Source organism: Ixodes scapularis, unplaced genomic scaffold (genome assembly GCF_016920785.2).
Source record: "Ixodes scapularis isolate PalLabHiFi unplaced genomic scaffold, ASM1692078v2 PGA_scaffold10__122_contigs__length_95168666, whole genome shotgun sequence".
Taxonomy (NCBI): Eukaryota; Metazoa; Arthropoda; class Arachnida; order Ixodida; family Ixodidae; genus Ixodes; species Ixodes scapularis.
In genome coordinates, this window is record NW_024609836.1 from 85,015,899 (window position 1) to 85,038,267 (window position 22,369).

At 46.5% G+C, this 22,369-nt stretch overlaps 2 protein-coding genes across 2 annotated transcripts; one reads left to right on the forward strand and one right to left on the reverse strand.

The window, feature by feature from the left end:
- Positions 1 to 350: 350 nt before the first annotated feature.
- Positions 351 to 8,765, reverse strand: LOC8025109 (28S ribosomal protein S5, mitochondrial). The gene is made up of 11 exons (XM_029974185.4): positions 8,661 to 8,765; positions 8,335 to 8,436; positions 6,880 to 7,005; positions 4,408 to 4,635; positions 4,139 to 4,173; positions 3,954 to 4,044; positions 3,568 to 3,614; positions 3,435 to 3,492; positions 3,252 to 3,314; positions 2,897 to 3,039; positions 351 to 1,731 (listed from the first exon to the last, which is right to left on the reverse strand). The coding sequence occupies exons 1-11, from the start codon at positions 8,710 to 8,712 to the stop codon at positions 1,351 to 1,353; spliced, it is 1,326 nt and encodes a 441-aa protein (XP_029830045.2). The 5' UTR covers positions 8,713 to 8,765; the 3' UTR covers positions 351 to 1,350.
- Positions 8,766 to 8,970: 205 nt separating this feature from the next.
- LOC8025128 (cytochrome c oxidase assembly protein COX16 homolog, mitochondrial) lies at positions 8,971 to 21,168 on the forward strand. The gene is made up of 4 exons (XM_002408049.4): positions 8,971 to 9,213; positions 9,283 to 9,354; positions 9,449 to 9,526; positions 20,982 to 21,168. The coding sequence occupies exons 1-4, from the start codon at positions 9,136 to 9,138 to the stop codon at positions 21,096 to 21,098; spliced, it is 345 nt and encodes a 114-aa protein (XP_002408093.3). The 5' UTR covers positions 8,971 to 9,135; the 3' UTR covers positions 21,099 to 21,168.
- Positions 21,169 to 22,369: the final 1,201 nt, after the last annotated feature.

Below are 22,369 nucleotides of genomic sequence, written 5' to 3' on the forward strand. Positions count from 1 at the left end.
GTCTGTATACACGGAATCCGAAACGGCCAAGGCACCCACGGCGAGGAAAAGATTACGCAATGGGAGAGAACTGGGACACCCACCAGATGACCACACCACAAATGCCAAGACATGGTAAGGACACGTCGCATATTCTTGTAATGACCAAAACACCTTCAGCACAGAAAACATTTGAACAAAACATCCAGCATGACAAGCGAGAGGGTCAGAATGCATTACCCCAAGTGGGGGAGCAAAGAGTTGCAAGGAAATCTTTGACCCATCGTTGGCAGGTCTCATCCTCTTCATCTAAACTATCCTCCCTGTCCTACCCCATCCCCCAATTCAGACGACTCAAGTCTAGAGGGCTGGTGTAACTTTCTGTAATAAACATTTATTCATCTATTTTACCTGACACAAAGCGCTGCATGCTCCTTGCCCTTTAAACATTCTGCGCCAAAATCGGTGGAGCTTCCCTTAACGGTACATGTAAAGTCACCGACTCTTGGGAAGGTAGCGCCAAGCTCCCCGTGTGGTCGTCGTGCTGGCCCATGGAACGAGCAGTCCCTCCTTGACCTCTTCATTCTTAATGAGCTGATCCAAATTCCTGGTGACAGAATGCTTCATAAACATTTCTTGAAGATGCGCTACTTTCCCAGGATTCACTGACTGAATGGATGCAAAACTCGGCTGCCAGTTTTGAAAACCTAACTTTTTTTATTCCCAACGACAACTACATATCATACCGGAAGTCCCCCAAAAAAATTTTCACAGTTCTTTCATCGCAAAAGTAAACTGCGTTCCCGAACGCTCGTTTTCCGCGCAAATGTATCGCTAGCGATCTGAACCGGATGCCAAAGTTTCAGAACTAACCGTTCTCTTATTCAGAAGTTATTTTCTGAAATTTTAAATGGGCAAATGGCGGCCAACTGAACCTTCGAATGCACAAAGTTGGTTGGCGCCAGTTACCAAGAATTGGGCCCATTTTCCCCTTAAAAGTTAAAAAAAAAACGCAACTTTTTAATGAGATAACAGTTAGTTTTTAAGCTTTGGCATCTAATTTCGATTGCTAGCACTACATTTAGGCAGAGAACGAGCATATGGCAACGCATACTTTATTTTTGCGTTAATAAAACCCTACGAATTTTTTGACGCCGTACATGCAATTTTGTTGCGTAAATGTCTGCTTTAATTTTCTGCACCACCAGCTCCTTGCGGCCGTTGCTACTCGCAGACTTGTCGAACACTCGATTTTCTCCGTAAATAAAGATCTCGCGCGAATAAGCTATTAACGGCAGATGCAGAGCCCATCCTTAGTTCCAAAAACCTAACACTTCCACCAACAAGTGCACTAGAATGAGAGCGCATAGCTTAGGAGGCGTCCTTGTCCTTGGGCGGCTTGTTGTACAGGCTCACTCCGTCCGGGTTGACGAAGCTGCACAGCTTGCCGTAGCGGGCCATCAGCTGTAGCCGGGTGTTGTAGGCGTTGCGGTAGGGGTCCACCTTGCGCAGGTGCACCTGCCAGCCCTTGGTGTTGTGCCGGATGTACCAGGGCACGTACTTGGGAGGGGGCTTGACCAGCCGGCCCCCGCTCACCACCAGGTCGAAGTCGAGCTCCTCGTCTGTGCCGATCTGCTCCGCCGTGCGGCAGCCGTTCTTCGGCGAAGCCACCACGCGGGGGAAGTTGTCCGTCTCGCGCTTGAACTCCACCAGGTGGAGCCGTTTTTCGTCCGCAAGCTGCTGGTGCGTTTTCTGGAATGGACCCCGGGTTCGTGCTCCTTTTTAAAATGGAGCGTCTTGTACCTGACGCAAACTTTCTTCGTGCTACATTCTCAAAGCTGGCATAGTTTCTGCAGTGCTCCAACACCCTCAAGGTTACTTGCGCGAGCTCGTGTAAAGCCAGATAGAATAATCGAGGCCTGCGAACATCCTCCTCTTCCTCCATGGAACATAATCGCAGTCGGATGGTGCAAACTCGGCAGATGAACCTTAGCATCCTTCGACGTACTGATTGGACATGAAGCCAAGCAGAATGCTGATGCGTCCAATATGTGCCTTTGATGACATCAAAATTCACAGGCTTCGACTATTCAAGGTGGTGTTGGCTCGTGACTCCCTTTGGGAATCTTTGGGAAAAATAGAATGCAAGACGAAGTCACGTGCTCTAGCGGCTTTGCAAGGCTTCTGCACTGCGGAAGCTACACTAGCTTCGACAATGCACCGCAAAGAAGTTGACGGAGAGTATAAAACCTCTCCATAGTAAAACGAGTTTCTCCAGTAAAAGTCTCAACTACATCAGTCTGCAATAAAGAGCTTGTAGTGTAGTAGCCGTCCTCAAGGACCAGTTAGCTCGAGCTAATGTTGTGCAATTGCTCTACTACTGAATGCAACAAGATGACAGAATACCAAGTTTCTCTGCGTACGAGCACTCCATTTTACCAGGTTGGCGAGCGAGTGCTCGTATCGTAAAAATAAGGGGTCCAGCCTAAAATCTTGTATAAGCAACGCAAACAGCCGCCTAAGAATTGGGTGTAAGGGCATACACACACCATATACCAAAATTATTTTGCATATTATATACATTTTTTAATCAATTAAAATGCACATAGACCCACTGCAAAACAATAGAAATGACAAGAAGCAGGTTGGGATTTTACTAGTTGTGCATATAGCATTAGTGCCTTTCTTTGTAGAAAACTTTAAAAGTAAGCACTAAAAAAACATTACGGTTTGCACATTAAAGGGAATCCACCTTTTTTGTAATCACCGGTTCGAGGTGTTTGGGCAGAGAAGGCACATGCACATCCTGAGCTCTGCCATGGTCGCTCACAAATTCATGGAATGTGAACCTCAATTTCAAAAAAGGTGGATCGCACAATACGAGCCACGGAGCCTTTCTTTGAGCAAAGTGGCGCACCTGGTTGTGGAGCCCGAGGATGAAGGCCCTGAGGAGCACCGTGGCAGAGCCCGCCCTGCAGTCCATCAGCTTCACGTGGATGTCGGTGATGCCAGCCAGCTTGCACACTTCCTTGAAGATGCGGTGGCACACCAGGCCATAGCCTGGTCGCACGACGGAACGAGCGTTGGTAAAGGGACTACACAATCGGCTTTTCGACGGCGACGGCACGAGAGTGGAATCGAGAGCGGAAGCGCGAATTAGGCGAGCACCGACCGATCGATTTTCTTCCCGACTACGATAGATAACCTGCTTAGTCGGGACTGCCACATCATACATATTGCCGTAACAATGTTGCAGATGTTCCAAGAGCTACCTCTGGGCTTCTTCCTGACCATCATCTTCATTGGTCCATACTGAGTGAAGAAGTTGTGGTATACTGTAAGGAAAAGAAGTCAGACCAAAAAACATGGGTGGACGACACTTCCAAAGTTCCCTCAGTCGCCATTACAGTATGCCATTTTAGAACGGAATGTAAGGAATGTGAGACTTGTATTACCCGTGTGATCTTCGAATCTGTCGATGTATCGCAGCCGCTGGATGGCCCTGTTCTTAGCCTGCAGTGAAAAGGGAGTACGGCTTGCATTTATAATTTCTATGATTTGCGCGCTGTCGAGCAGACAAAAGCTCACCATTCTGAGTGCCGCCTTTGCTTCCGGAGCTTTTCCGCTCGCAAAGCCTGAGACGGGAGTGGAGTGACCATTTAGTCAATTGGTGAATACTTCCAAGCTGATACTTCAAAGCGTCATTTCCATGACATTGTCAGTTCCAAAATTAACTTTTTATACGTAGCTCCTCGAGATTCCTTCATCTCAAAAAAGCAAGCGTGCACACAGCAGGAAGCTTGACAAAGCCGACTGCCTAAAGCAACGCCTTTGCGACTGTCGTTAGCATCCACTACTATTTTAACGCTTGGTGAAGGAAACTCTACCCTAAGCAAAGGCAAGTGCGCAAACGGACCTTAACGGTTTCGCGCGTGCCGACCGAGGCTGTAAAAGCGCAATGAGCATCAACGTACCGATTAGTCCGTTCTTGTTGCCGACCACCACAACTGCCTTATGCCTGCGTGTACGTCCCAGGTTGCCAGTCATCCTCGATACCATTCTACTCTGCGCAACAGATACGCGAGCGGATGTGAGGCGGATCGACGAGGCGGCACGTTCCGGGATTAGCCGAGACGAGCCTCGCGACATGGCCACTCACCTCAACTACGATGGTATCAAACTTCTCGAAGGTTTCTGGAAAGCAAAGCAAGCTCAAACTTAGAATCGAGTGCCTGGGAAGAATTGTTCACAGCGTGTAGCATTTACTCCTAAAAGTGGCTCTTGTCAAACCGGCTACGGAGCGACAGTAGAATGCTCGGAACTCGCCATGCCCTGCCTCTCTTGAGCTGTCGCTGACCGCAGCCGGAGTGACAAACAAAATTGTCTCGCATTCTTTTTAACGGACCGGTGAGAGCAGCGCCGCCTCACCATCTCCGACGGGGTCCGGGGGTCCTATGCTGCGGCCGGGCGCCCTGGTGCCGCACCACCCGCGTTCCAGCGGGGTCAGTTTGAGGGGCCGGAAGCCGTGCATCTCGTTTCGCAGCTGCAGCAGCTTCTCCTCGCGCTGCTTGTCCGGTGGAAGCTGCACCCTCTCCACAACCTCCTTTCCACGGACCACGGGAGCGTTCAGGCCCGGCCAGACCATGTTCACCTTGCCTGCGGGGGAGTGGACGGGTCCTCGGTCTACAGTCCCTGAAACCTGTCTCCGACCGATGCGTTTAGCGTCCTACTCCGCCCACACATCGAGAATGGCCCCGAGCGGCGACAGACGACGTAACAAAAGCCGAACTGTCACGCTGTCGGATGTTGCAATCCTGCTGGTTCGGCGTAGAAGTCGAGCAAGAAAGCGCGAAAGAATGCAAGCGTTGCGCCGTCCCGACTCCCGGCTACCGAACCTTCCGCGGACTGTCAAACAACCAGCAGCGAAACGGGCCGCTGCCATGTGCACCACCACTGCTGCTCTAACTCCACCAGTATCGCGGCAGGCGACGACGTGACGCTCGTACGACGTCGTTGGGTGGAAATCGAGGAACCACTTTTTGGCACAGAAAAAACGCGTTGGTTCGAGACACATTCCAAGCACCGTATACGGACCGCTTGTGCCGAAAGTCCGGACACCACGCGATTGAGACACGTGACGCGGCGGTGCCCAACACTGCAACTCCTAGATGGCGCTAGCTGTCGGATGGGGACGTCGTAAACCCACCGAGGTTTGAATTCGACCATGTTTGACTTTGTCGAACTTCAAAGTCAAGGTTCGACACAAGTTTGATTATTATGTGCATGTGCGTAAATTGGCACCACATGACAGAGGAAAGATGCGGCATTTATACAAACTCAATCATTTAAAACATATATGTTTGCTTTTATATTGAGTAACGTGGGTAATTACACTTTTAAATTTAAAACGGGGAATTTTATTAATGATCTGTTCTCGAAATTTTTAATGTTTTGTAGAAGTCGGGCAACCCCATTCAAAAAGTTTAACTTGAGAGAATTTTGCCAAACGTTTGAAAGTTTGTAAACAGTCAAACCTCCGAGTCGACAAAAGTCTGCAATGCCCCTGCCGTTGTTTCTACATGATGGCGGCTCTGCATGGAAACCGTCCTAGGGCACAAACATAGTGTCCTCTACGAGCTGCCGTGTCATGTAGATGGCTTAAGTCTGTTACCGACAAACTGTGTTTATTTATTCCTTTAGTCATTATTTTATTAGAGAGATACCACGGCTCTCAACTGACAGCCATAGTAGGAATGGTACAGTTTATGTACATAACTACATAAAAACCAATTCTAAAATATGGGCATGACTGATCCGTACTTGATCGAATGAAACAAAAATTACGAACCCATCGAAAACCAAAACCTTTGGTGGTGCAGGGATTCAAACACCGGGTCTCCCAACCCGACCAGATATCGGGAAACTCACAATCCAAATCCCGGCGCTGCCAAAGATTTTGTCTTTTGGCGGCTTCATAACCTTAGTTTCATTCAATCAAGTATGGTACGGTCACCTGCATATTAGAGCGCAACTCTTAGGCACCCGTTTCCGGCTTGAGCGGCGTCGTCATGGGCGTAACCGCGTGTTGCACTATTGGAAATTTCCCATAATGACGTCACGTGGGTTACCCTCGTGAAAGTTACGAGGGTTACTCTCAAGAGGGTTACAAGGGTCACCCTCTCGAGGATCACGAGGGTCACGAGTGTTACCCTCACGAGGGTTAGTTACCCTCAAAAGGGTTACCCTCACGAGGGTTACTTTCACGAGGGTTATGAGGGTTACCCTCACGAGGGTCATAATGGTTACCCTCACGAGGGTTACCCCCGCTAAGGTCACGTGACACCCTCCTGATGTCACGTGACACCCCCCCCTTGAGGTAACATGACCTCAGGAAGTCACCTATCGCTCAGTACCCTTCCCTCCTCCTCCTCAAGAGCTGCGCTCTAATCCGGCGTTACAGGGAATTGTGAACGGCTTTAATTTTTTTTAACACTTCCTCTTCGAAGACTGCATGAGATGATGAAAAGTGCCCCGTGATATGCATAAATGACGAGAAACACTTGAAAAGCGGACTAAGAAAAGGTATTGCTAGGTGCTTGGTTGAAACTGTTGAGGAAGAAAAGGTAGCAATATCGTTATCATATGAATTTCAAGACCGAGTTGCCACTTTAGTAATTTGCCGCCGTTTTCCTCCATCTTTTGATTTGGCTGTTGCAAATTCCTAAAACTTTCAGGCCCAGCTTTTACTGCTAAGACTGCGATCCAGCAAAGTATCAGCATTCCCAACTTATGGCTCGTTTTCATTACGCCGAAAGCCCCAAACGGTCTCTGGCACAAGCTCCGTATTCCACGTCGAATGCGGCAGTGTGTGTGCGATTGGCACGCGGAGGAGTCACTCACCCACGCCGATCACCTGCCCTCTGTTCAGGTCCTTAGACAGCTTCCGAGAATGGCCAGACGCTCGCCCCCGCTTCCTCCCTGCGTTGCTTACACTGGTGACGCCCTTCCACAGCTGTTCCGCCGTCACTGCGAGGAAAAAGAAAAGGGAGTGATGCAACATAAAAAGACAATTGAAATTATCACTCCTAACCATTTCATGCATGATAAGAACTTAAAAATAAAAATCGCAGCCATTTCTTTTCTTCTTAGATATTGAGAGAAAGAAAGAGATGAGACTGAGCGGAGACATTGAAGCACCGAGCTCTGACTGGAAAGATCAGAGGGAGGACGCAAAGCTAGCTGTCTTTGCCTCTACTCACTGTCCAAATGCATTCGAACACCGGAGTCTGGGGCTTTAGAGTTCGCTACTGCCCCTTTGGTGCCGACACTCTACCAGTGCCTGCGTTCAGAATTTTGTTTTTCCTTTCCAATTAATTATTATTTCTTCTTAATTATATGCCCTTTTGTACAGATTGTCCTCTGGAGGACGTGTTACACATTGCATAACAATTTCAGTGGCGTTCCATCCCACTCTCTTCAAGGATCCCAGTCCTCGAGCACATTCTGTGTTAAAACGACGTTTGAGGGGTTTATATGACACACCAAGGAAGAGCATCTGGCATGTCACAGCGAAGGACTGAGAGCTAATTGAAGCCACATCGACGTCTTTCGATATGGATTTGAAAGCTCAATTAGACTGCACCTTCTTTGCAACGAACCACCACAGAATCGAAATCTGTGGGTGGGAGCTTTGCTTCGAAGCTACCGAAGTGTCTGAAGGTAGTGCTTTGTGCCGTGAGAACAACCGGGGTGTATAGAACCTTCCAGTTCCTGTGGAAACTATTTTTATCATGTGCTACATATTTTCGTAGAATAGAAAAGTTTGAGTACCTACCAGTGTGCGTGGTAGTGGAGCCTATTAGAGGCACAACAGCATTACTACAACAGGTAGCATGTGTAGCACATAGCACACTTAACCCAATGTAGAAATACTTAAACTTGCTTTTGACATTTAGGGCAAATAATGTGCGTGCATAGCTTCGACCGCGCTGCCCCAAAAAGATGACTGTCTGCTCGTGACCTCCCTGCATGGCTGCGTTGCGAGTGTGCATGATGTGTAGACTCGTGGCTAAAGTAAGCACTGCAGAAAAAAGCCACCACTCCCTGCAGCGAGCAAAGCTTGTAGCTGCTTGTACCTCGGTTGCACACCCAATTCCAGCCGGCACTCGTGCCAATACTTTCTACGGGTACCGTTTAGGTGTCAGCACTTGGGTGTCTCCAGAAATGCCTCCAAACACTGTGCTGTGATAGCGTCCTGACGATCGCAAAAGTATGCATCGCTCGAAAAAATGGTTCTGATACATTCCGGCACCCGGTGCCTGGACTCTTCCAGTGGAGAAATGAGGCACAACTCACGTTTCACGAAGAAGCTGGTGCCCCGAATGCATTCAGCGGTGTTTATGGGCTCCAGTGGTCGCAGCAGGACGCCCGATGCCTTCGCTTGCGTCAGACAGGTCGCTGAAAACATTTGAATTCCCGTTACGCTTGCAGAATCGAGGAGAGCACAAATCGAAAACATTCGCACGCGGACGATGCTATTCGACGCCGGGCGATGCGGTCTATAGACGTGGCAACTAACGCCTTCCCAGTTGAAGGTACATAGTGATTGTGAGGGTACGGATCTGACACATACGCTGTACAGAAATCGTAACGTGAACACTGAACGTGGAAAGAGAAATCACCTGATTTACAGTGAAGAGAGAGCCCACTGAAAAGCCGCACGAGGCCCGCCATCTTCTTGTAGTTACAAATGAATAGATAAGTAAATTGGATGGCGGCGGACCGGACCCCGGATGGCGGACCGCATCATCTAGCCACTTATAACAAAGATTACTAACAAAGAAGAAAATATAAGGACACTAACAAGCTAGTTTCGTTTAAAATAATTAAAAATACACAAGATTACGGAGAAATAAAAATACAACACACATTTACCTTGCCATCTATGCACTTTAGCCACTTTAGCCGCCAGGAGGTCAAAAATCAACTTTCGTTTCCGGTAGCGACATGTTGCGGTTGTGTTGTCTGCTGTGAATTTCGCGTTGTTTTTTAAGCTTTCGTTGTTTCGTAAACATATCGTTAACGTTGAATACTACAAGTCCGCTTCTGGAAATGTAACGTTTTAGACATCGCGTGCCAGCTTTAAAAACCCATAACATGGCTGCCGTTTACCTGAAATCGCTATTTGAGTCTGTGTATCGGCGCCGGTTCTTCAGGCTGGGGGTCCCGTTCATGGTAAGGTCGCGGCAATTTTTAAGACTCCTTTGATTTGATATCTTACAAAACGCTTTAATTGCTCCACAGATATTCGTAGTCGGCGGATCATTCGGACTCAAACACTTCACGTCGCTTCGGTACGAGTTTAGGGCCACCAAGGTGAGCGAACTCTGGGCATGTTTCTTTTTGCAGCAACACAACTCAAACACGCCGTTTTGCCAAGTGTCGCTTATCCTTATCCCCTTACCCACAGATCACACAAGAAGACGCAGAAAAAGAAGGAATCAAAATGAAGGCTCCTGGAGAGGTCACTACAGAATCGGTCTACGAGGTAAGGAGGAATTAATTGATACCAACAACCATGGACCTTTTACGGTGATGCACAAACAGAGAGGTCATCATTGAACATGTCAACAAGCTCAAACGATTTGTCAAGATGATTATAAAGATGTTCTGAATGCGAACTAGCGGGAATAAACAAGACATGGGGCATAGCATGGGGTTAATGGCGAATGTGTGATCGTAGCGAAAATGTCTCCAAGATATCACGAGGTTTTCACGGGCGCATGCTCTAAAGCAGGGTTTGGAGACCTCTGGAGGCATCGCGACACGGACTACGAAGATATCAGAAAGAATTAGAAAAAACTGCATCAAAACGCGGGATCTCTCGCCACAGCATTGTACGTTGTCATCCCCAGCAGTGCTATTCGTAGTTCTCTGCTTTATGTTTAACTACGATACAGTTCCTTGGCGTTCTCACAAATATCGGGCTTAGTGTCTTGTGTCTTTTGCCCTGTGTGAACATGCCAAAGGTCCTGTGCGCTTTGATTTATGTCTGATGAGTTCAACATTTAAAAATAATATATGTATTCACCCATCTTACATTTCTTTTTGGAATTTTTGCCTTGGCTTAATTTTCTGTATTTAAAGGCTGATTTGGGTTGTAGACGTTTTTCTTTTCATTTCGTTCTCAGCCACGTGGGTAAAAACTAATAAGACGTTTCAACCTGGAATGTGGGAGAAAATACAGGCGAGGCAAAACAAGAATATGTGGCAATCACGCATGTTTAGTGAACACCTTCTAGCGGCGTGGAGAGGTCACACCGATATGTTTTAACGCATACCAGAAGTGACGACATTCAAGAAGGCTGCGCCCTTACAAGTCCGGTCTCAGAGCGCCGCCCTCTTGCTCAGTGGAATACGCTTGGACGCGTCATAATCCGATTACGGAGCCTTGCTAAGGCGCCGTAATCGGATTATGGCCGCTGCGAAGCGCACCCCAGCCGAGCAGGGTGGCAGCGCCCTGAAGCCGGATTGTTTTAAATAGTACCGCGACCATCGAAACTGCACGGGTAATCAATCAGACACTGTCAGGGCCAAGGTTTTCATTTGTACGTGACACATGAGAGCCCACTTACCCAGAACACACTTTGCTGCTCGAAATTCGTTTTCTTTCCGCTGTAAACCGCCGATCGAGCCTCTGGTTGGTTTGAGCATTGGTTTGAGTCGCACTCACTCTTTTCTTCGTGGTCACGTGCCGTTTTCTATGGTTAAGAGTCTAGACACTATCACTAAATATAATCAAAGTCGTGGGTGATCGAAGGCACACACTGAATATTAAAAAAAATAAATATGATACCAATTTTTTTTGGTCAGCGTACCATATGTTTAGGAACCCCCTCCCCCTCGTTTTACGCCCTAAATTTTACACATGCAGAAAACAAGAGGAGGGTCAGGACATACGCCCCCCCCCCCCCCCCCCCCCCCCCCTTCTCTCTAAATCTGCCCCTGGGTACGGTTACCATCTGGTGCTACTTTTTCTTGAACCAACAATGGTGGGCGAAATATGCCTGCGGAATTTTCACCCGCTTCGTGACCCCATCGACAATCATGTCCACGGTGTTCGTTTCTGTGTAACCGCTAAATCTGCGAGTAAAAAAAAAAATAACGGGAGAAAGTAACAGCAAACGGGCACCGCGCGCGCGGACGTACGCGAGACAAAACGTGAGGTGACGCAAGGTGGCGTTCAGTGCGGTGCCCGGCTTGGCGCAGTTGGTCCTCGATGTTGCACCGACTTCGCGCTGCACGACCGAGGAGTGCCATGCACTGCCCTGATTTCAGGGCAGTTCCGGTGCGAGTTTGAATACGCCGCGCAAACCGGCGCGAGCGGCTTGTGGACACGTTAATTAAGTGGACTCCCTCCAGATGTCGCCACGGCCCCGGCAGATGGGCAGCCCTTTGTGCGCTCAAAGTGCACTCGAGTTTCGACGCGGTCCCTCCCGATTTACGACGATAACTTCGGACTCGACTCGCGTACAGCGTAAAACCTCAGCGTTCATTTCGCAAAAAAAAAAAAAAAAAAGTGAACTTTGGAGGGCGTTTTGAGCGTACGCGGTAGCTCTCTTTCTGGGACTACTGAAAACGGCTACGCGAACTTTGCGAAGGACAGATTTCGGGAATATTTTCCGGGTGCAAAATGTCGCGATTAGGGCAATATCCGACGTATTCGTTACCATGGGCTGATGGATATAGGGTGTTTTCGGTGACAAAACCTTCGTCCACCATTTTGTTGTCACGAGCTGTCGGCCCCGCGCTAGAAGTGAGTGTTCCGAAGATTCACACGACACCCTCAAATCGGTAGTGCACAAAAATGTATGGTTCCACGGGGTTTATTTTTCTCCGAATCGGGAGGTGTTTTTTCGCAGTCTAATTATCCCGCCGATTTTGTGTTTTTCGGTATTAATTTTTTTGAAAAAAGAGAAAAAGAATTGGGGAATAAAAGTTAAAACACGGCCAGGTAACATACGCGTGACCCGAATGCTTGGAAAACGACCCCGTACGGATAAGAGAAGGGAGTACACCGATCTCACTAGTGTTCCACGCTCAAAGACCCCACGATGCATGGCTCGAGATCGGTCTTTTTCGAAAGAAGAAGCAGCCTCGCTGACATTTCACAGCAAAGTAACGTTGTCTCACAGTGAGCCATGTGCGAGTCAACACAAAATAAAGCTGCTACACATCGCTTCACGAGCATGTGGTCCTGAACAGTGCTTGCACTGCACGAGCGCGCGTGCCAGGCAGGGACGCTCAAAGCTCGGAGCTCGCTCTTGCAGCTTCTGCTACGCTTAAATATTTTCTGCTCGTGAAACTATTCAAGAACAGCGCCAATTCGGCGTCTTTTGGTTTTCACCGATTTTGACAAAAAGGTTTGGGAGAGAGAAAAAAGGGGGGGGGGGGGTCAACACACGTCAAAAAACAAAAATTAGTTGTTGTTTTTTGCCGCAATCATAAACTACGCATCACGAAATATAAACTACTCATCATCAGTCAAAACTGAAAGGTGATTTTCGGAAAATTTTAATTGAAAACTGGGGCCCGTTTTTGGTAACCGGCGCCATTGAGTTTCGTGTGTTATCGACCGTTTTAGTGAAAGAAGGGAAGAGAGAAAAGGGGGAGAGGGTTTACAAGCGCTTTCCTCCTTTCTGGTTAGATAGGTACGAGCGGAAGGCCCGGATGAACGCCTTAAACGCGTGCTCCAAGTTCGCTTGTTTTCTTTGCGGTTTCCTCCATTGCTTGACTTCCAGATTTAATTAGAGCTAGCGCTTTCAACGAAGACAATCCCCTGGTCATAGGGATGCCGTTGTTCGATGATAAACTACACGAATAACAACCGAAAGTGCACAATATTATCGGAGAGGTAGGCGTTTGTTAAGCAATGATGTCAGACAGCGCCTGGTGCTGGTTTGCTACATTGTGAAACGAACGGAAGCGAAAATCATAAAAATAGAAGAGAGAAAGGTAAACAGAGAAAGATAGAGGGAGAAACCACACAAAACCAAAGTATAAAAGAATTTAAAAAAAAGAACTAACGAAAATGTTTCACTGGAGATTGTCATTGGCCATTGCTGTTCATCTATATACTCCCCTACAGCTTCTTCTGTAAGCGAGTAGCTGCTCGAAATTTCAGCAGAGTTTTCGTAGCTTTATACCCCTCAGCAGCAGAAATCCATGGACCAAGCAGAGTACGAATGCTTACGTCTTGTTCATTTTGTAGCTTCAGGTCTGTCTACATAAGCTCCCCTTCACGGCCGTAGTCCTTGCATTCGCACATGTTCGATGTTATGTGCTACTCCGCACGAAGCACATTCAGACGACTCGGCTCTAGCGATTTTATCAAGGTAGCTGTTGGTGTATGCCACATTTAGTCTCAAGCGATGTCGGACCGTCTCGGCTGCCCTCGTGGTGCCCGAAATTTAAGTTTGGGATCGATATTGTAAAGATAGGAGTAATGATATCGAGGATTTCTACAGAGAGAAGACGATATTTCTTGGCCAATATCTCTAATCAAGTTATTTGCATGTGACCCAGACGATGGAATTGACACAGTATAATAGCGCTCTCATGAGCGTTTCGAGCGGCTCTGTCAGCGGTAACATTTCCGGTTATACCAGAGTGACCAGGAATCCACTGTAATAAACTGGAGCCTTTTGCATGAAGCTGTTGGCGAGCTGCCTCCAGAATATCATGTGCGAGTTGCAAGTTCGGGCTACATTTCTTCATCGTAGAGAGGGTATGTAGAGCAGATTTAGAGTTTACAAAGATAGTCCTCAAACTAGGACTCTCGGCTCCCACGTGAGCAACAGCTGCTCGAATTGCTGCGAGTTCCGACGCTGTTGACGACGGAACGTGGCTCAACCTTTCTTGTATGCATGCGTCCTGAGACGGAATGTAGGGGTTGATGATGCTTACATTGTTGACCCGTTGATGAAGACATGTCCAAATGAAGCATAAGTTCGGCTCCAGCACTGTCTGCGTAATCACGGGGGCGGGCATTGTTTTCTTCGAAGCGATTCCCGGAATACTCGTTCTGATTTCTAAGTGGTGGTATACCTCCATGGTGGATAGCTTGGAATTACCGCAGCTTTAAAAGAAGCGGGGATGTAATCCTCCAAGAGTGTGATAACTTGTGCAAAGCCAGATGATGGTCTCTCTGTTGCAATATTTGTGAGCTGATGCTTATATGTACGATATTTGTGACGAAGATGATCGTTCTTAACGTTTCTTGCGTTCTTAAAACGGCTGGTGAAATCGCTTGTGCTTCCGCACGAGATCCCAAATTAGAAGTGCCTTTTGGCAGCCCTAAATATGTGCGAAGAGCTTGTGCTTGAATACTTTCGAGTTCTTTTAGAAGAGTACGTGAGATGTTATGCATAACAGGCAGGCTGTAGCGCAGAAGTTCGAGAAATAAGGTATTATAAAGGGCAAGGTGTGCGGAGACAGAGCATCCCCATTTGGTTCCATTAATCATCCTGATTATATTGATGAAAGAAGAGCTTCTTTTTAAGGCGTTTTGCATGGGGTCTCCAGGTCGGCTGCCTACAGAGTGATACCCAGGAAAGTATGTTCCGTGACATTTGGAATTTCTTTCCGTCTATTTCGATTGAATATTTGTCCGTGTTTTTTTTGTTTTTTTTTTTTGTAAATTCATCGCCGCTGACTTGTCCGGCGATATGTGGAAACCTCGGAGGTGCAGGTACCGTGCGGTAATGTTAATGGCTTTCTGTAGTCTTGCTTTGTTGATGTACAGAGATCTACTGCAAGTACAGAAGCAGACATCATCCGCGTATATAGACACGTGAACGGTTTTTGGGAGAATTTTTAGGAGACCTATGGGAGAAATGCTAAAAAGCATGGGGCTGAGGACGCCTCCTTGTGCGTACTCCCCTATTAATATGATGAAGATCGGTGTTGCGGTCCTGTGTCGATATGTACACTTCTCTTTCTTTTAGGTAATTGGCTATTCATTTGTATACACGTCCTGCAAATCCAATGGCCTTCACATCTTGAATAGCGTTGTGTTCTACACAATCAAATGCCGATTTTATGTCCACAAATACAGCTGTTGTTTTTTTATTTACTACCTTCATTCGTTCAGTGCTAGTTACTAAGTTAATAACGTTGTCGATGCTGCTGCTTCCGCGTCGAAATCCATTCATAGACAAAGGATATAAGATCTCTATTATCTAGATCCCATTCCGTACGGGTAAGCAGCATTCGCTCCATTACTTTGCCTATGCAACTTGTTCATGCTATCGGAGGGTAGGAGTTAATGCCTAAAGGAGATTTTCCAGGTTTTAAGATCGGTAGAACCCGAGCAATTTTCGGTACAGAACCCGTTTCCCACGAGGAGTTAAATCTTAGTAGCAGTAGCGGTCCGGCGACCCCTCACCCAAGTGGCGTAAGGCTGAATACCGTATATCAACCTTGCCTGCATTGGGAGGACCTAACGTTAGACGGCTCGAGCGCCATATCAAGTGACATGCATCAATAGCCTTGCATACGGTTACGGATACATGTCCCTCCTGTACACTGACTTTGGGGCCTTGAAGAGCAGGAGGTGATCTTGATACAACTCTTTGGCTACGACTGTTTCTGATACTTGGTGACTCAGACTGATGGCGCAGAACGGGTGAACTTGCTGTGGCCTTGTACGTAGGCTTCGCATTGTCTGCCATGTTCGATTGAGTGGTTTTCTCGAGTCAAGGTTGGAACTAAGTGACCTCCAGCGTCTTTTGGAAAGTTTGTCCAAGTGGCGTTGAACACGTTTTAGCGCTCGCATGGAAGTCCGAATATTATCTGAGGGCGTCCGCATGGCGCACGGGATCCGACAAGGCAAAATATTCTCGATGTACTGCATAATTAAGGGAAATTCAACTGCTGTTAACCGATGTATTAGTTTGAGTACTCGCCTCCGATTTCTGCCGGTGGCGCGTTCAGTGCCGCACTGGCGGATGCCATAATGCGGGCCAAGAAACGGTCCCAATGAGTTTAGTCTCTTCGATCTCCTGTAGGCGAAAAAGCTACTTGCAGGCTTCTTCTATTCTCTTGTGCCTTGTAAGTTTTGGGGTTTCTTTGCCCAAGAACCTTTTCCGCTCTTTCCCTGCCAAACAAGAACACGCTTACCCAAGACGGCTGATGCTCCTGCATCCTTTACTTTTTCTAGGGACAGCATTTGCGAGATAGAACGTTCTAAAGCGATCTTTGGTGAAAATCAAATCTTTCTTTGTAAAGAACAAATTTCTCCCTGATTTGCACCTTTTTATTCAAGAGAGTAGATTGCACCCGCAATCTACTCTCAGGCGTTCTATCCTAAACGCTAGCGTCAGATTCCCACGGAGTTTGAGCTTTCCACGATGCATACTTCGAGACCGGTTATAACGAAGTCAACGGGAATCGGAAATCACTTCGCTATATTCGCTATTTCGTTTTAACCAACTTCGGTTATAACGAAGTCCAAAAGGGAATGGGGAATCGTGATCGTTTCGATATAGCCGCTATTTCGTTATAACCGACTTCGTTATAACCGGTCTCGACAGTATTTATTTATTTTATTTATTTATTTATTTACCCTCAAGGTACATAGTACATTTCAGAGGGGAGTGAACACACAAAAAAAAAAATGATGGCAATTAAATCAGTCAACTAAGGGTGCTGTTACAAAGTGCTTGTTTAAAAAGAGAAACGTCAGTGACGGAGGCAATTGAAGCGGGAAGGCGGTTCCAATCTGTTGACGTACGAGGTATGAATGACATACTGAATGCGTTAGTGTTGTAACTTGGTATGCCAACCTTATGAGCATGATCAAGGCGAGCTGAGCGATAAGATGGTTCGAGCATGAGGCACTGACGTAAAAGTGAGTTGTGATAGTAGATTTTATGAAATAAAGAGAGACGAGCACATTTACGGCGGGAAGATAAGTCAGGTAATGACAGAGTTATTTTCATAGATGTTACACTGGAAGTACGATGATAGTTAGATAAGATAAATCCAGCTGCTCGATTCTGAATGCTTTCTAATGCAGTGACAAGACAATGTTGGCCGGGATCCCACACAGATGAAGCGTACTCCAATTTAGAGCGGACTAGACACTTGTACATTATACGTTTTAGCGATGAAGGCGCTTGAGAAAAATTGCGTTTTAGGTAACCCAACATACGGTTGGCATTACCAACAACATGCTCAATATGGGTATTCCATGAAAGCTTATAGGTGATATAGACGCCGAGGTACTTGTAACTGGAAACAGGTGATAGGGGTGCATTGTTAGTGTAGTATGTAGGACATGTAGTGTTAGAGCGCGATACTCTCATGGACTTGCATTTATTCGTATTTAATTCCATTAGTCAAGCATCGCACCAGCGAGCAATGTAGTTAAGATCTGTTTGAAGATGAACAATGTCAGATTGGTCAGTGATCTTGCGATAGAGAACGCAGTCATCAACGAACAAGCAGACTGGTGAAGAAATGTTAGATACTAAATCATTAATATAAATAAGAAACAATAAAGGACCAATGACGGAACCTTCAGGCACCCCTGAATGAACAGACGCTAAAGAAGAATTGTTGTTGTTAACACGTACAAACTGTAGACGATTAGTTAAAAAGGCATTTATCCAATCGAGTATGTGAGGGTCAATATTCAAGACGCGGAGTTTCTGAAGCAGTAGCGAATGAGAAACTTTATCGAATGCCTTCGAGAAATCTAAAAAGACACAGTCAGTATAAGAGCCAGAGTCAAGAAAGCGATGAACGTCATGGGTTAAAGAGACGAGTTGAGTTTCACATGAAAATGATTTTCTGAATCCGTGCTGAGCCGATGTAAAGAAGTTGTTAGATTCTAAAAAGGTAGCCAAATGAGAGGAGAGGATATGTTTTAATATTTTGCATGGAACACTCGTTAGTGAGATAGGACGATAATTACATGGATCATGTTTGACACCTGACTTATGCAACGGAACCACCTTCCCGATCTTCCAGTCATTAGGCACAATACCGAATTCGAGTGATTGAGAAAATAGCTGATGAAGTATTATTGACGAATACATTTTGGTGTTTTTTAGAAATTTTGAATTAATATCATCAGCACCCGTAGATGATGACATCTTAAGGCCATCTATACGCCTCGCAAGTGGGCTCATTTTCGTCTCCTGCGCATGAGAAAGGAAGTAGCGGTGACGTCAGAACGCCGAGCCCTGATTGGCTGAGCGCGACTCCCTATCTGAGCGTCGACTGCTCCTTTGCAACGTCGTCTGCTCGCAACATCGTCTGCGTCTGTCTTACCTTTCCTGCGACTTTCGGAGGTGCAGGTCTTTACGAGCGAGCTCGACTTCGCCTTTCAGAGAGGGCAGAGGAAATAACAACTAGCAGACCTGCATCAAGGTTAGAAGTCAAAGGACTCACTGGCGAGGTGACCCGAGGCGCCGAGGTTTGTTTGCTACGAACCGAGAGGTGAGCCTGGTGTCCGCAAGTTCCCTCCCAAATACTTTTTCCCTCCTTTCGTGTGCGGCGAGACCCCTCATTCTTTAACGGCGTCGTCTGCTTTACGTCTGCTACTCAAAGCGATGGCTGCTTTACCTTTCCTGTGTGTGTCGGAGATTCACCGCCTTTTCACCGGTGAGAGTCACCGTTGCCTCGGGAAACAAGGATATAACAAGAGGAAGAAATTGACCTTTTAATCTAAAATTGAGGTCAGCGATCAAAGTATAATACGGGAAGGGTTCACAAGGGTCGCGCGGGCATATTCCATTCAGAACGCCAACCCGTCGTGGGCAGACGGTCGCCGAGTCGCGGAGTGCCTGCTAGGCCTAACTGCCGTGCTCACTTGGTCGCGTTCGGTGGAATCGTGGCCGTTGGAGCTTTTCCCCGGTGTTTGTGGATCCAGCGTTCTTGTTCGTCATGGTCTGTTTCAAGTACTTTTTACTTTTTCCTTGCTGCTTGAAGTCGGGACGCGTGAGAAGCGCACGTAGAAAAATTAACGTCCGTGGGTCGTCACGACCGCGACGCTGTCGGCCATGCTGACTTGATCGTAAGAAGTGCGTAAGACAGCTTCGGAGCTGTCGTAGGATTTCGCCGTTACCTGCGCAAAACTTACGAAAATTTCGTTTCGTGAATACGAATTTGTTCTTAGGTTTTGTCTTACGCACATTTTTGGTGTAAGATCGTTTCGTGAATCTGGCCTTCCGAAAGTCGCAGGAAAGGTAACACAGACGCGGACGACGTTGCGAGCAGACGACGTTGCAGAGGAGCAGACGACGCTCAGATAGGGGGTCGCGATCAGCCAATCAGGGCTCGGCGTTCTGACGTCACCGCTACCCCCTGCGCAAGAAGCATAGAGTTATTATAATGTACGCTAGAGGTTCAACTGGCGCTAGTGTGCTGTTGCAAATTGAAGCAGACAGCAAGCAGTCCGAAAATGACTTCCGGTAATGTATTTCTATGGAAAAAAGCGAGTGCATTTTCTCTCTGCGCTCGATTATAAGAGCAAATATCACGAATATTTCGTACCTACTAGACACATTAGAACGTTTCCCAGTCACGCAGATGAAATAATTGGTCAGTTACGCCGTTTTTATTTTAAAATCGTGTCATGAAAAACGGTGCTAAAACTGTTTGGTACATGTATTTATGTGCACTGTCGGACACTGTTAGCGCGAACACGGTGTCGGCGCTTTCCAGCATGGGTGATATACGTGCCAAACAAACGAAGGACATGTAGAAAACGTGGAAAACCAAGAGAGACGGCAATAACTACGCAGTAACACTGGATAAGTAACTCTTTGCGCTTGCAGACGATCAAAATAAATGAAAAGTCACGTAATATAGTCCGATTTGCAATAAATAAGTACTGGTTTATTCTTTCTGCTCGTGAATATGTGCGAAGATGCTTGTGGTGTGCTCAAAATATCATCACCCGCGCGCTCCAAATCTTTGCAAATAGGGGGAAGCCAGAGAACAGGTGCGCGATAAACATTGCCCGACAGAGGAAATAATAAGAAGACTCACCTTTCGTGGCCCACGTACTTTATTCTTTACGTTTCGAACGTTTTTTTAGCCACTCGTAAAGATGCACGACGGGGTTATTTTCTTATAGTGGAAGGACAGGCATATTAGCAATATATAAGCACCAACGGAATGCTGGCGGACTTTTAACACACTCTACATTCCTTTCGATCGTTATTTTGCTTAGAATCGTCGGTCGTTTCTACATACCTGCCATGGAACAGAGGTTTGGGCCTGAACTATAGCGAAGTATGACATCGTTCAGTGGTAAAAGAAAAATGCTGTAACTAAAGCGATTACACTTTCACAATAGTAATAAAGGTGCATACTATCCGGTACAACCGAAAAAACAAGCGTTATTCATGTTATTTTTCGGCGACGAGACAAAATTCACGCGCGTTTTCCCATAGGAATGCACAGGAAGACTGGAAAAGTAGACTGCATGCTGTCTGCTTCAATTTGCAACCGGAAGTCCCATAGACACTAGCGCCAGCTGAGCCTCTAGCGTTTATTATAATAACTCTATGGCAAGAAGCAGACGAACTTGCCCTCCGCATTACATTTGAAACGCCAACCACATCAAAAATGACAGAATTCATGGGCAAGAAATCATGCACTGGTAATGAAGGTACACCTACATTACTCTGAACAGAAAAGGACTTTACAAAAACATCATTCAGCACAGAGGCACACTCGTGGGCTTCAATTTTTTGCCCATCAGGGAAGATTAGAGATATATCACCGTTATCATTACTGTTTACAGTGTTCCAAAACTGCTTAGGGTTTACCGGTCTCGACAGTAGCTTGTTAACGCGTGCCAAAATGCACGGTTTTCTTTTGTCGGGAACGCCCGGTGTGTACACCCAATGTCAAACTTTGGGACCTCAGATGAACCTTCCGATAAAAGAAACATCTCTCTTTCCCCTACCTCGTCTCTGATTCCGCAGAAGATCCAAGAGATCGACATCGACAACTGGCAGAACGTCCGCGGTCCGAGGCCCTGGGAAGATGACAACGCGTACAACAAGCTCCTGGAGGAACGGCAGAAGAACAAGTCCACGTGACACTCGGATCTCCTAGGAATGTGTTTTGGAAATAAATACTAGTCCATTGTGGTTTTCTTGCACGCTGGAATGAGAGGATCAGACAGTATTTTTGATCGCTAATGGGGCGTCAAAAATGAATATAAATAAACTAATGAATTGAGTGCAATGAAACGTCAGACCCTATTCGTTTCTCGCGTAAATTACTGCCCCCTAGTATGGAACACAACCACTCCTTCAAATTTTGCAAAAATGCATTTATTGCGAAAGAAATTCGTTCGCCTGATAGAGAACGCGTCATGCATGCACTTCCTATACCCGAGACTTGTTTACGTAATATAATTTATTGCATGTTTTCAGTACACACGAGTGCAAACTTGTGGTCTCTTTCAAGTTAGGAATGAAAAGAAATGAGAATACCTTAACGAGCTAACAGCTCGTGTATTAATCTATCCAACTCGTTCGGTGGAGCATTGGACTGTGCCGTTTTGTCGTAATAATCATTCCATGCAATGACTAAAATACACACTCCCCACTTCACTCGATACGCTAATAAAGATTTCCTGGAATTGAAATAAGTTCAAACGTTTTCTGTTTGCGTATTAAGAGGGGGCGCACCTCAGAGCCCCATAGAGAATACATGAGGTTTTTCACCAAATTAAAAAAATTCTCACATAATAACGGCTGCGCGGATCTTCTTGAAAATTTCGGCTTTAAAGACATTGGATCATTATCAAGACACTAAGCGCAACAAATGTTTCATCATAAATTTAATTATATTCTTTAAAAAAATCATGAAAATGGTCAAAATCGGCTAATTCGGCACTCTTGCGTTCGGAGCGAATTTACAAAATTATCTAAATTCAAACATAAGAAGAATTGCGCTTAATGTCTTCTAAATTTATTACGGAATCGAATAATATTCAAATTATTCATGTAAGTCGATTTGTTCCGTAACTACAGCAAATATAAAGAACCAAGGTGTCGGTGCTTGTTTTCATCGTTTTTAAGGTACCTCTCTCTCCCGTACGGTGGCGCTCGCTGTCCACGAAATGCGAAATCGTCCGTTCGGAGATCGGCCGGATCGGCACTGTGCGAGGTGTTCTTCCGCGGCCGTATTCCGCGCCCGTATCCTGTTTCATTCTGCACGCCGAGGCGTCAGTGTGCGTGTCTTGCTTTCCTGGTTCTCGCTGGGTAGGTCTCCGTGTTTTCGCAAGTGGCAAATTCACCTTGGAGCTATGGTTCGAAGACAACCGTCCTGTGGCAAGCGGACCGCGCGGTGTTCCACAACC

Bases quoted from the DNA above. Each gene is read 5' to 3' on its own strand.
- LOC8025109 (XM_029974185.4), bottom strand. From the start codon at position 8,712: ATGGCGGGCCTCGTGCGGCTTTTCAGTGGGCTCTCTCTTCACTGTAAA. The intron at 4,636-6,879 runs GTGAGTGACTCC...ACTCCCCCGCAG, and splicing joins AGGGCAGGTGATCGGCGTGG to GCAAGGTGAACATGGTCTGG. The intron at 1,732-2,896 runs GTGCGCCACTTT...GGTCCATTCCAG, and splicing joins TCCTCGGGCTCCACAACCAG to AAAACGCACCAGCAGCTTGC.
- LOC8025128 (XM_002408049.4), top strand. From the start codon at position 9,136: ATGGCTGCCGTTTACCTGAAATCGCTATTTGAGTCTGTGTATCGGCGC. The intron at 9,355-9,448 runs GTGAGCGAACTC...CCTTACCCACAG, and splicing joins ACGAGTTTAGGGCCACCAAG to ATCACACAAGAAGACGCAGA. The intron at 9,527-20,981 runs GTAAGGAGGAAT...CTGATTCCGCAG, and splicing joins CTACAGAATCGGTCTACGAG to AAGATCCAAGAGATCGACAT.